The sequence below is a fragment of the Tachyglossus aculeatus genome, chromosome 3 (genome assembly GCF_015852505.1).
Source record: "Tachyglossus aculeatus isolate mTacAcu1 chromosome 3, mTacAcu1.pri, whole genome shotgun sequence".
Taxonomy (NCBI): Eukaryota; Metazoa; Chordata; class Mammalia; order Monotremata; family Tachyglossidae; genus Tachyglossus; species Tachyglossus aculeatus.
In genome coordinates, this window is record NC_052068.1 from 83,400,138 (window position 1) to 83,414,117 (window position 13,980).

General features: G+C 38.8%; 1 protein-coding gene across 1 annotated transcript in view; it reads right to left on the bottom strand.

The window, feature by feature from the left end:
* Nucleotides 1–13,980, bottom strand: part of DCC (DCC netrin 1 receptor) — a 1,045,544-nt gene that overhangs the window by 37,586 nt on the left and 993,978 nt on the right. Inside the window, exon 26 of the mRNA XM_038743415.1 lies at nucleotides 7,134–7,295. Within this exon, the coding sequence (XP_038599343.1) occupies nucleotides 7,134–7,295 (162 nt within the window). The remainder of the gene's footprint in view (nucleotides 1–7,133; nucleotides 7,296–13,980) is intronic.

The following is a 13,980-nucleotide window of genomic DNA, read 5'->3' on the forward strand; positions in this document are numbered from 1 at the left end:
TTGCTGCTAAATTCTTTAACTTCTTATAATAATAATAATGATTATGGTATTTGTTTAAGCGCTTACTATGTGCGAAGTGATCAGATTGTCCCATGTGGGGCTCACAGTCTTAATCCCCATTTTACAGATGAAGTAACTGAGGCACAGAGAAGTGAAGTGACTTGCCCAAGGTCACACAGCTGACACGTGACTGAGCCGGGATTCGAACCCATGACCTCTGACTCCCAAGCCCGTGCTCTTTCCATTGAGCCACACTGCTTCTCCTTCCTAAAATATGGAACTAAAATCCACAGGAGCCATTTTGGTTCATTTAATTTCCTCAAGCCTATTCTCAATCCAGTTGCTATCACTGGATTCTGAAACAGGCTTCAAAAAAGCGCTTAGTATAGTGCTCTGCACACAGTAAGCACTCAATAAATACGATTGATGATGATGATGAAGGGTAGCAGTAAACCCACTGCCTTTTTCCCACAGCTAAGAGGAGTCTTTGGTTCTAGAGTTTCAACACCAGGTTATCACTGACCTGGTATATAAACTACTCACAGACCTGGCCTCTAACTAGCAAGGGGAAATGGCCTTTGGTGACATGGAAAACAAGGTTGCCCTCTTAGCATGACCATCTGTAAAGGGAAATTTATCATTAGTGGTAGCCAAGACGGAATAAGCAATCATATAAATCTTCTTGATCAATAGTTAGAGGCTTAAAGTAGCTCAGTAAAATAATTGGATTGCTTTTGTTTTGCTCCATGTAGAATTTTACTTAATTAATAATTAAAACAACCTGGAGAGAGACTTTGGGATGAAACCAAAATCAACCAATGGCATTCATTGAGCGCTTACCATTTGGAGTGGTCGTTATAGTAAAGACTTGGGAAAATTCATTCATTCAGTCGCATTTATTGAGCGCTTACTGTGTGCAGAGCACTGTACCAAGCACTTGGAAAGTACAATTCGGCAACAAATAGAGACAATCCCTACCCAACAAGGGGCTCACAGTCTAGAAAACACAATACAATCGACTTAGATACAATCTCTGCTCTCAAGGAGCATCTGGTATACAGGGAGAGGCAGACATTAAAATAAATTGCAGTTAGGGGAGATATAGATACCAAGTCTTTAAATTCTAAATGGAAAAGAACAGGAAAAGTTTGAAGGGCTGATTGCAAGAGAATAATAGCCACTGTAGGAGACAAAACAAAAGACCCAGTCTATGCATGCTGGAGGTTGCATAAGGCTATTTTACAAGAAGAAACAGGGGCTAAAGGAAAGAGCATGGGCCTTGGAGTTGGAGGACCTGAGTTCAAATACTGGCACTGCCATCTGCCTGCTGTGGGACATGGGCAAATTACCTAACTACTTTGTGCCTAAGCATCCTCATCTGTAAAATGGAGATTTAATACTTACTCTCCCTCCTATTTAGACCATGAGCCCTACATAAGACAGGGACTGTGTTCGAACAGATTCTCCTGAATAATAATAATTGTAATATTTGTTAAGTGCTATGTGCTAGACTCTGTACTAAGTTCTGGGGTAGAAACAAGGTTATCAAGTCAGATACAGTCCCTGTCCCATATGAGGCTCACAGTCATAATACTCATTTTACAGATGAGGCAACTGAGGCACAGAGAAGTTAAGTGATTTTTCTAAGGTCACACAGCAGATGTGGCAGAGCCGGGATCAAAACCCATGCCCTCTGACTTCCAGGCTTGTGCTCTTTCCACTAGGCCTGCTGCTTCTCTGTCTAACCCAGCACTTAGTACAGTGTGTGGCACATAGTAAGCACTTTATAAATATCAGAGTTATTATTATTCTACCACTCCTGGATATCTGTGCCATCCTAGTGACACTCCCCCTTCTAGACTGTGAGCCCGCTGTTGGGTAGGGACCGTCTCTATATGTTGCCAACTTGTACTTCCCAAGCGCTTAGTACAGTGCTCTGCACACAGTAAGCGCTCAATAAATACGATTGAATGAATTAATGAATAGTCAGCATTGGCAACGACTTTGAAAACAAGCTTCATCTTTTGCTGGGAGAAAGTGGCCTCCCTTCACTTTGAAGCAGAATTAGTTGCTGCCCTGGAATCAAATAAGCCCTGGAAGGTTTGTTTATTTTCAGACCCTGGAGCTACAATCTGAATTCACTGTACAAACAACATGCAATTATACTGAACAGTAAAATTTCAAGGTACTCTATAATAATTCATGTCAACATGCATATATAATCACAATTGACTAAAAGCAACACTATTTTGCAAATGGAAATTGGGATTTTTCTTCTTTCCTAGACCTCTATTATTGGACGATAATTTTCCCAGCACCAAACTCCAGGGAAAGATTATAAGATGAAATGCCTTGATAACCAGAGTTTAATGCATAATGGGCCTGATAATGCAGGGCAACAAATTCATGGGGGGATGGCAAGAGTAGAGAACTGACTCTTCAGAATATGTTGCAAAGAAAAAACAAAATTAATCAGTGACCAAAACTAGCCCAATAGCATCTAATCTCGAATGACAGGCTTGTTGAATATACATCTGTGTAAAGGAAAAATTCACTTTATCCGTGGGACTAAGGGAGTGTTGGGTGAAGTTTTCTGGTGAGGAATATTCTAGATCAACAGGACTCCAGGGACAAAATGGTAGAATGGGTAGCTCTGTGGCCTGAGAGCAGTGCAATCCTCCTCAGATATAGCAGATGCTCTTTCCCTGTGGGGGTGGGCTGTGGGTTTGGCTAGACATAGTAGGAAGGGAAAATTGTAGGCAGTATCGCTGATATGTGGTATTTTCGTCTATACAAAATATTCTTTGAATCCCAGAACAGATGAAATTACTATTTTTTTGTGGAGGGGGGCTTGTTTTGGGTAGGTATTTTTCTTTGCGTGGTAACTTCTATTTTTCCCAATGACATTTTGTCCATAAGCAGAAAAAGAACCACAGGGCTAAACAAACCAACATATTCAGGTATGACTAGTAAGAAGAATGAGGGCCCACAAAATGATGTCCATGTAGAAGGGAGATAGTCTATTTAATGATCTAGACTGAACCCACACTGCAAGCCAGCTCACAACCAGTGCTGTTGCCAACATAGAGGGTGGGCAAAAGAGTGTGTCTGGCTACGTTCAAACCATTACTGTGGCTGCAAAGCAATTCAAGCACATATCCTGCTGTTTACCTATTTGCATTTCCCTAGTTTTCCTGACTTCTTTTATTTGTGCTGTTGTGTGTTTATAAAAGTTTGTATTTTCTTCTGCTTCTCTAAAGTCAAGTTACTCATCTATCTCACCACTGTCTCCTTGCCACATTCTTTCTCTAGCCTGGTACTCATTTCCCCTTTATATATGCCACCACTCTCTCCATCTTCAAAGCCTTATAAAAATCACATCTCCTCCAAGAGTTCTTCCCCTACTCACTCTCCCTTCTGTGTCACCTATACACTTGGATCTTTACCCTTTAAGCACTAGATATTCACCCAACCCTCAGCCCCACAGCACTCATGTCCATAACAGTAATTTATTTTAAGATTTATCTCCCCACTTAAACCATAAGATAACTGTGGGCAGGGAGCATATCTACCAACTGTGTTGTACTGCACACTCGGGATTGCTCAGGATATTGCTCTGCAAACAGTATGTGTTAAATAATCACCGTTAATTGATTGGATTTTATAACATAGAAGTTTTTAGCTGGTTAGGGCTACGTTGGTTTAATCTATTTTATAATGTACCTAGAAGAGAGGTGCTTTTTTAATGGATGAGAACATTTATATAGATGCTGCAGTGTGGAGCAAATTTAACTAGTGACATGCTAATTTCCCAAATCTGTGAGTGTTGAAAAAAGGATATGACAAAAGCTACTTACCATAAAATATTATGTAAGTAGTGGTTTCTTTGGAATGTATGCAAGGGAAATTTGCTAGTAGAACAATTTGAAATACAGTATCAGGTTTTAATGTTCCTGTGTGTTGTACTTAAGTTGGAAGAGTAAAGATATAGAAACTGGTAAGAAATAAGAAGGAAGACAGAGGGATGGGGGAGGGACGGGGGAGAGAGGAGGAGAAAGAAGGGAGAGGAGCAGTGAGAAGGATATGAAGAGGGATAGAGAGATACTTCAAGAATAAACACTTTGGCTTTATTAATCAAAGATAATGCTATTGGTAGTGAAATATTTTTCACCATGAAAGTGGAAGTAACTGAAAAGGTCTTTATGCGTAGATATATTTATGCATAGATATAAAATTTTATAGCTTTTTATAAAAGAGTTGCTCTACCAGCTTACATTTACTGAGAGCAAAAATAATGGCACACTCCCCTCTCCCCATCCTCCATTCTTGCAGACAGATGGGGCTCTTCACTCAAACACAAAATAGATATGTGCCCTCTCCCAACAGACATCTATGAGAAAATGGGATAGTTGGTGGAATAAGGAGAAGGTCCAGATAGATGTGATGTTTGTAAATCCCAATAATGCATGTACTCTAGGTCTGTCCTTTTTGTTCAAAGATGATGCAGACAGCAAGATTTTATGTATGTAGCTGTGGTTGCAAAGATCAAAATGTGATTGATAGATCTTTCCACAGTGTGTGAAATGTTGGACAAATCTTTTCTTTAGATCTGAGTGTAGTTTAATATCTCTATTACATAAGAGTAAATCTTATATTATTACCGTGGGTGATCAATCAAAGGTATTTATTAAGTGATTTCTGAGTGCAGAGCACTGTATTAAGCACTAGGAAGAGTACAATACAATTGTTAGGCACAATCTTTGCCCACAGGGGTTAGTTTACAATCTAATGGCAGGGATATGGACAATAAAATAAATTGGAGTCAAGAGACAACAACTTGGATTAACATGCTCTCAACTATTTGGAAATTGATAGTCCTTAACCTGGAGTTTACCTGGGGATTATCAGTAATCCTTCATGGTAGGTCACCATATTTGGAGAATGTTTAATTTCCTGGAAATATTGTATAAACTAAATTATTTTTTCTTATCGCTCAATTTGAAACAGCTTCCATTCCTTGTTATTTTGGGAAAAATGACTTTGAAGTGTGAATAATAAAATAAATGGCCATTAACTCACAAAGTTGAGTTGGTATAAACAATGTACCCATCATGGACTATTTATGAAATATTTCCATCTAGATCTGAAACTTCAGTGCCCAGCTAAATAAACAGTCCATAAAAGGGAAACTCAATGGATAAATTATTCAAACTTTAGTTGGGGGAGTATCCAAGACCAGACCACACTCTAACCTATTCAATGTTCTCTTTATTTTAGTTTTAATTTTGAAAATATTTTTGTTAATCATTCATCTATTTGTGTTCCAGATTCATTTAGCATATCCTTCTAGGGACCCAGCAGCTTTACAATTGATAGAATGGGAAACAAAGCAGGAAGTCTGGGTGCTAATCCCAGCTCTGCCCCTTGTCCGCTGCATGACCTTGAGGAAGTCAGTTAACTTCTCTGTGCCTCAGTCACCTCATCTGTAAAATGGGGATTGGGACTGTAAGCCCCATGTGGAACATGGACTGTGTCCAACTTGATTAGCTTGTATCTACTCAGCATTTAGTTCAGTGCCTGGCACATAGTAAGCCCTTAACTAATATCATCAAAAAAAAAAATTTGGGGGAGATGGGGGAAATAGGCAAAGGTGTGAGAGGCAATGTAACCTAGTGGAAAGAGAACATGGGAATGGCAGTCAGGTCACCTGGGTTCTATTGCCAGCTCCACCACTTTTCTGCTGTGGGGCCTTGGGCGAATCATCTAACTCCTCTGTGTACCTCCATTTTCTCATCTGGAAAATGATTTTTCCACGGGGACAGGGACTGTGTCCAGTGAAATTGTTTTAAATTGACCCAGAGCTTAGAACATATTAAGTGCTTAAAATATCACTATTGTTGATATTATTATTATTGAGGAAACAATGAAAATGAATTCCTCTACTGCCAGATAGAAGATATCTGAAGGAAGAGCAAAGAAGAACATAAGGGCCAATCCTAAGGATCAGTTCCTGGTAGTCTTTGAGCCTGGAGATTCCCCTAATCTGCAAGACTAACAGACTCTTTGTACTAATTTACAGGTACATTCAAGGATTCATTCAATTTTTATCTAGTTTCTACCCATAACTTTAATAATGATGAAAAAATATGCAAAGGAGATAGTACATCCATCTGATATCTGATAATTTTTTTAATTTCTTTTAATTCTAGCCCTGCTACAGAAAGATATTTTTTGGTTTTTTAAATCTTCCTTTGATGCACTACTAAAATACAACTTTTACTTTTACTACAGTCTTATCTATGGCAAAATATCCTATTTTACAAGAGCTGAGTTGCTCACAACTAAGAAATGAAAGCCATAAAATTGACATAAAAATGCTGTATTGGGAGAAAATAATTGAATGGGGTGGGGAAAAAAGAATCAAGTCCTAAAAAACAATCCTTTTTTCCAGTGCACTCGATTTATAGCCTCTTTTCCAGAATCTAGTTCTCAAAAATGAGGAAATATCACCACTGACTTAAAGATCAATCAATCAATTAATGGTATTTGAGTCCTCATTGTGTGCAGAGAGCTGAAACAGTATGTGACTGGTCTGACAACTAGAGAAAAAAAAAAAAACCATTCAGTCAAGTCTTCCCCTCTAGACTGTAAACTCCTTGTGGGTAGAGAATGTTTTTACCAACTTTGTTGCATTGTAGTATCCCAGCACTTTGTACAGTGCTGTACATATCACAAGCACTCAATAAATGCCTTGGATTGAGCTGTAAATCAGGATTGAATATTAGGACATTGCATACATCTTTGCCATACTACATAATCTAAATTGAAGCACAAGCGCTTCACTGCTATTTTACCACGACAAAGTATGGTCACCACTTCAAACATCCACCATGTGACATTTTATGAGGCCATTTTCAGGTTCAACCCACGCTGTCAGGGGGAACCGCTCTGAAATATCCCTAGTAAATGTTCGACAACAATGTGATCCAGATGTTATTTTAACACTAGTGATATCAGCTCTGACATCATTTTCACTGGTAAAGGAAGACTTTCTCAAGAGAACGGTAGGACGTTGTCCACTTAACTCTAGCGACATCGATCAACAAATATCAGAATAAAGGAAAATACATTACACTGACTTCTTCCGGCTCCAAAGCCTCGGTCAACGGAGAGTGTTGGGAAGGGCACAGGGCGCAGTGTGAACTGTGGGTGTGGGTATCCACACGTAGGGGACGGCAGGATTCCCGGGTACTGTGCACTCTCTAGCGTTGGCACTGGGATGGCACTGACGACAGCTATAAGAAGACAGAGATTCGAATTAATTTTCCTAAAAGCCTTTGCTCACAAAAGAGCAGAAGGAAAGGTGTTTAATAGTCAAATCATAACTACCAACCCTAGGTAGACACAGAAGGTTCTGATAACCAGCTGACAACACTGTAGTGAGCAATGCCGAAAGCTAGAATGCTATGTTGTAGACATTCAAAAGAAAAGAAGGTCATTGTGGCAAGGGAATGTCTATGATCCCAAGCACTTAGACCAGTGATCTCGCACACAGTAAGTGCTCAATAAATACCACTGATTGACTAGGACCATAAGATACAGATTAAACCACTTTTATTAGTAGTCCCCTATACAAAATAGGAAATCAATTAATCAATATGAAGTGGGACTTCCTCCCCTTCATATGTGACACTGTTACTGCCCCAACCTTCAAACCCTTATTAAAATCACATCTCCTTCAAGTGGCCTTCCTGAAGCCGTCATTTCCTCTGCTCCCTCTCTCTACTCCATTGCCCTTGGACTTGGATTTGGACCCTTTAAGCATTTTATATTCCCCCCACCTTCAGTCCCACAGCACTCACGTACATATCTGTAATTTATTTTAATGTTTGTCTTCCCCTCTAGAGTGCAAACTCCCTGTGGTCAGGGAACATGTCTACTAACTCTTATATTGTATTCTCCTGAGCATTTAGTTTTGTGCTTTGCACAGAGAGGGGCTCAAGAAATATGATTGTTTGATTGATTGACTCAGTGGCATTCACTGAGACCTTACCATGTGCAGAGCACCGCAATAAGTGCTTAGAAATGTACAATACGATATTGTTCGTGGACATGTTGGAGAAGTAGCATGGCCTAGTGGCAAGAGCATGGGCTTGGGAATCAGAGGTCATGTGACTGCTAATCCCATCTCCGTCCCTTGTCTGCTGTGTGACCTTGAGCAAGTCACTTAACTTCTCTGTGCCTCAGTTATCTCATCTGTAAAATGGGGATTGAGACTGTGAGCCCCACATGGGACAACCTGAATACCTTGTATCTACCCCAGTGCTTAGAACAGTGCTTGGCACATAGTAAGTGCTTAACAAATACCATAATAATAATTATTATTATTATTACATGATCCCTGCCTACAAGGAGCTAACAGTCTACTGAGAGACGATCATTAATATAAATTACAGAAGGTTCTCACCTTTATGTTGCACTTGAGTCCTCACTTCTTAAGTTCTTAGATCCTCAACCTATAACCACAGTTCTTATGTACATATTCTCATACACTGTTGCCTCCCCCTCCTTTACATTATTTTATTGTCTTTCTCCCCCAATAGATTTCAAGTTCCACGAAGGCAGGGATTGTATCTACCTATTCTCTATTGTGTAGAACATCACTGTATTATTGTATAGCACATTAGCAGATTTGGTGATAAATCATAGGCACAAACTCACAGCTCCTCTCACTCCCATTTCATTCATACCTTGAAAATGAAGACGTTACAAATCACTGTCTTTTAGAATTATAGTTCTCAATTGTGGCCCCTTCCTGAAGAACTCCCTTCTTTACCCCTACACCTTCAAAGCCTATGCATTTCAAATCTGGGGGTTGGAGAAGTAGTCCCTTTCTCCCTGATTTCTCAGCAAGCGCAAGAGGAAGTGATTATAAAGGAAATGAAATCAGAGTGTTTTTCTTGGATTATGCCTGAGAGTAAAGAGGTGATGAATGAATGATTGGTCTAGCAGAAAGAGCACGGGCCTGGGTGTCAGGAGATGTGGGTTCTAATCCAGGCTCTGCCACATGTCTGCTGTGTGGCCTTTGGTAAATCACTTAACTTCTCTGTGCCTCTGTTACGTCATCTGTAAAATGGGGATTAAGACTATGAGCCCCATATAGGACAAGAACTGTGTCCAACCTGATTACTTTGCATCTACTCCAGTGTTCAGAACAATGTTAGGAACATAGTAATACCACAATTATTATTATTACTATATATAATTCTACTAATTGGTGCTCCAAAAGAGAGCATGCACCAAGGATTTACACTTACGAACAGACTCAAATAACCACATGCACCAAAAGATCTTAGTCCATTGTACAACTTTGCCACTCTCTGAACTCTTGTAAGAGAGAAAAAAGTTTAGCCAGAATTATTGAGGCAACATAGCAAGAAGAGAACAGTCTGGGAAAGACCAATTCCAACCAGAGCTTAGAACAGTGCTTTGCACATAGTAAGTATTTAACAAATGCCATCATTATTGTATTGTTATTGCAGCATACCATCTCATTTCCTGCTGGCTTAATGTTTGAAACCAAGCTAAGACACTTTGTCATTGAAGGCATTCAAGATTTTAAAGCATTCATTAAATGTTTCTATGTATCAGAAAACCTTAATGGTTGGTATCTGTTTCTGGAACAAAATACTTAGTATTCCAGTGTTCATTTTTCACTTTTGAAGTATTTTGAACTAACATATACTCTTGAAAGTTTATAGAATACATCTCCTATTTATAATACATTTACTGAAAAAGCAATAATTCTGTATTAAATCTTCTAAAACACCATGCACTGAAATATCTTTTGATTATTTTCCCTTTAGGTATAGAAAGAAAAAAAAAATGAAATGGCAGAATTCACTGTGACGCTGCATTTGTGTAGAAGAGTTGGGAGAAAGATATTGGCAAGCTACTTCAATAAATCTCTACTCTGTGACCAAATATGACAAGAAATCTGTTCTGACACAGCTTGCCAACTGCATTTCTACACTAAAAATCTGAAAGTAGAAATTCCCTCACCAAATTATGTAGCTCCCTGAGTGGTGAAGTTCATATTGAAAACTTTTACAACATCCTACAAAAATGTAACATCTGAACTCAGCCTAAACAAAATCTGAAACAGATATTTGAAAAAAAGAAATACAGCATTATAAAGAAATTTCCCAACTGACCAAAAAAGTGGCTTTTGAGAAGCATAGAATTTGAAGTAATGGGAACCCAATCATAGTATAAGGATGGTGGCATGAGGTAGTGAGAATGCTTTTCTTCATCAAACTTTTTTTGAACTCCATGAGCACTCTATCAATCAAGGAATACCATTCAAACTGTGAGAATACAACCCTTTGCTTTAACAAATAGGGTTGAAGCAACATTTCCTGGCCTCTGTTTAATATCTCAGTTCCTCTTAAGCAAAATTTATCACTCCCCCTTTAGAATGTAAGTCCTCTGTGGGCATGGAACATGTCACTTCTTTATTCTGTCATTCCTAAATGCTTAGTACAGTGCACTGCACAAAGTGACCCTTAGCAAGTGTTACTATTAATTCTTGACTCTTCTGCCTCTAGTCCATGGCTCATACATTCCCTCCCTGTTTGCAATACCCCACCCCATCAGCTTTGCCAAAGAATATCCTTTCCTCTCTTTTCAAATGATCTTTTAAAAGCAACCTCTATGAAGCATTCTCTAATTTATCTCCACACCTTCCCAGAAATAATATTCCCCTAGCAATCTCAGAACTTTAACACACTTATCAGATTTTTTTTGCTTTTTATTCATTCATTAAGTTTATCATTTGTCCCTACTCTAGCGCACTTTTCAATATCATATGTTTATCACTTTAATGGCTCCAGGAAGACAACATTAGACTTTATCAGGGTATGCAGTTAGGGCATACAAGTCATTCAGTATGTGTTCAGCCAGCCATGGGATCAGGAACTATCCCTTGTTGCTCATGATGATGAAGACAAAACACTAATAAGAGTCTGCCTGTACAGCACCTCAGTCAGCTCATTAAAGTAGCTTAATGCAAGCTCTGATTGCCACCTGATCCCTGAATGCAGCAGCCTGACCCAAAAGAAGGACTGTGCCCTGGCTTTCATGAGCCCCTCCTCATTTGAACCTTCAGTCTGTCCAGGAAGGGAATGGGTTAGAGAATACTGCTTCTATCGAGGGTGTCTGAATAGGAAAGGAGATTCTGATCCTTGGCACCCCTGCTCCTGATGTGAGGTTTAGAGGAGCAGATGGCCACAAGAATCTCCTTTGCTGCTCAAGTGCCTTTGATAGAAAAGATGCAGTGTCTGCTGTAATATATTTTCTAAAAAATAGCAAAACACAAGATTCATATTTTGTTTCTGCATCCATCTCAAAAATACAAAGAAAATACAATAAACGGATATTATTCAAGCTTCATCCTCTTACATGATTAGTATTTACTGATGCCTATATGTGCAAACAGAATCACATTAGCCTGGTGGAAACAAGTCTTTTGAAATGACTGAAGTTTTGTTCTCCACTTTTTCACTTCTGCGGCACTAGGGAATATACAGTGGAAGCTGAAAGCATAATCCCTCACCTCAAAGAGATGAAGTCTATAGAAGCTTAATCTACCCTAGTCTATAGAAGATTAATCTTGACTCTAATTAGACACACCATTTTTTTAAAATAAATGGTACATGTTAACGGCTTACTGTGCACCACACGCTCTATTAAGCACTAAGGTAGACACAAAATAATCAGGTTGGATACAGTCTCTGTCTCTCAAAAGGATCACAAACTAAGAGTAAGAAAAGAGTAAGAATTAGTCCCCATTTTGCAGATAAGGAAACTGAGGCACAGAGAAGTTAAGTGGCTTGCTAAAGGTCACACTGCAGACAAGTGCAGAGCCAGGATTAGAATCAGGTATTCTGATTCCAAGGCCCATGCTCTTTCCACTATCCATCACTGCCTCTCTTTCACATCATACCATCACATTATCACTGTAGAATTTCAAGGTGAGAAGAGATCTCAAGAGACCAGCTAGGGCATGCCCATGGTTTTGGTCAGGAACGCACTGAACTATCTCAGAAACACAGCTGTTACATATCTTCATAAAATTTGCCAAAGAAATGGTCTCTGCTATTCCCTTGATATTATCTTTTGGATTCTCAGAAATCTTGAGACATAGATAAATGGATAGACAATTTGCCATTATTTTGAAAGATGTGATGCAGAGAAAACAGAAAAATATTCTACAGTAATACTTTTATGAAAAAAAATGAATGAAAGGATTGATATCTATTACTTCCTGCTGGATAAATAATTTGCTCCAGAAGTCTTCTCATGTTATCAACAACTTTGTGTATGTTGCCAGTGGTTAAAGTCTTCCTGCTGCTCAGTTTTGAATTTATAACTTTCACAATTATTAATGTACCTGCTTTCTAATGGACATAGACAGCATACATCCACAACAGAACAAAAGAAACCCCAGGGTGCTGACACATAAGCACCATCAGAGAAGCAGCATGGCTCAGTGGGAATAGTAAGGGCTTTGGAGTCAGAGGTCACGGGTTCAAATCCCAGCTCTGCCAATTGTCAGCTGTGTGACTTTTTGAGCAAGTCACTTAACTTCTCTGTGCCTCAGTTCCCTCATCTGTAAAAGGGGACTGTGAGCCCCCCGTGGGACAACCTGATCACCTTGGATCCTTCCCAGCACTTAGAACAGTGCTTTGCACATAGTAAGTGCTTTATAAATGCCATTATTATTATAGTTATAAGGGCTTAGTACAGTGCTCTGCGCACAGTAAGCACTCAATAAATATGATTGAATGAATCTGGAACATAACAGGAATAAACTTTTACCTTGGGTAAATTTCTTTAAATGAATTGTATATACATTTTTTCTTGTTAATTTATATATCACATTTTCTGTTTTTTAAGAACATGGTTAAGATGAACACATTCAGTGTGAGTCCAGATAAATGGATTTATCACTATAATAATTTTCCTCTTGGGTGAGGGTTGGAAGCAAAAAAAACCCACCCCAAAACAAGCAAAGACTGTAATTATTACAGATGTTATTGTCTGGTGAGAAATAATGATCAACAACAAAAAAAACCATAGCCTTGCAAAACTAATCCTCCAAAATCTTTGCAAATAGGCATGTTCATTTTAGATGTGATTAGGTTTTGGTTTATACAAAGTTTTTGATATACCTTACCTTGGTGTATCTAAGCACTTGAAAGTCATATTATCAGAAAGTTTACCACACCAAATTGAACTACAACCTAGGTGCAAATATGCTGCTGCATTTTCACATGATTACTCATGCAGCTATGGTATAAGCAATTTGAGTCAAATCTTTACAAGTTGCCTTATTGAGTGCTCTGCCAAAATATCTTCTTTTAAAATGGACTGCAAAAATAATGAAAAATGCCTGGGCTCATTAGATATTGTTCCTGAAAATTAACAAGCCCTTCAAAACAAGAAGATGCTGGACATAGCAGAAAGGATGTAAAGTGACAGTCATTAAGGGAAAAAGAATATTTCCCATTTGGTCTTTTTGTTTTTTATGTAACCTCTGATTAACAGGATTCGTAGTCAGAATTTTAAAACAAATCCTTCCTTTGTCCTTTACAAATCTCAGTTCATGGAATGAAGAGTGGACCAATCCAAAGATAAGGAATTCTTTCTTTCTGAAGATTATAATAATAATAGTATTTGTTAAGCATTTACTCTGCCGTGAATATTGTTCTAAGTGCTGTGGTGGGTACAGTATAATCAGATCAGACACAGTCCCCGTCCAACATGGGATTCCCAGTTGAAAGAGTAGGGATAACAGATATTTAACCCCAATTTTAGGGATGAGGAAACCGAGGCACAGAGAAGTCAAGGGATCTACCCAAAATCACAAGACAGGAAAGTGGCAGAGGAAGAATTAGAACACAGTTCCCCTGACTACGG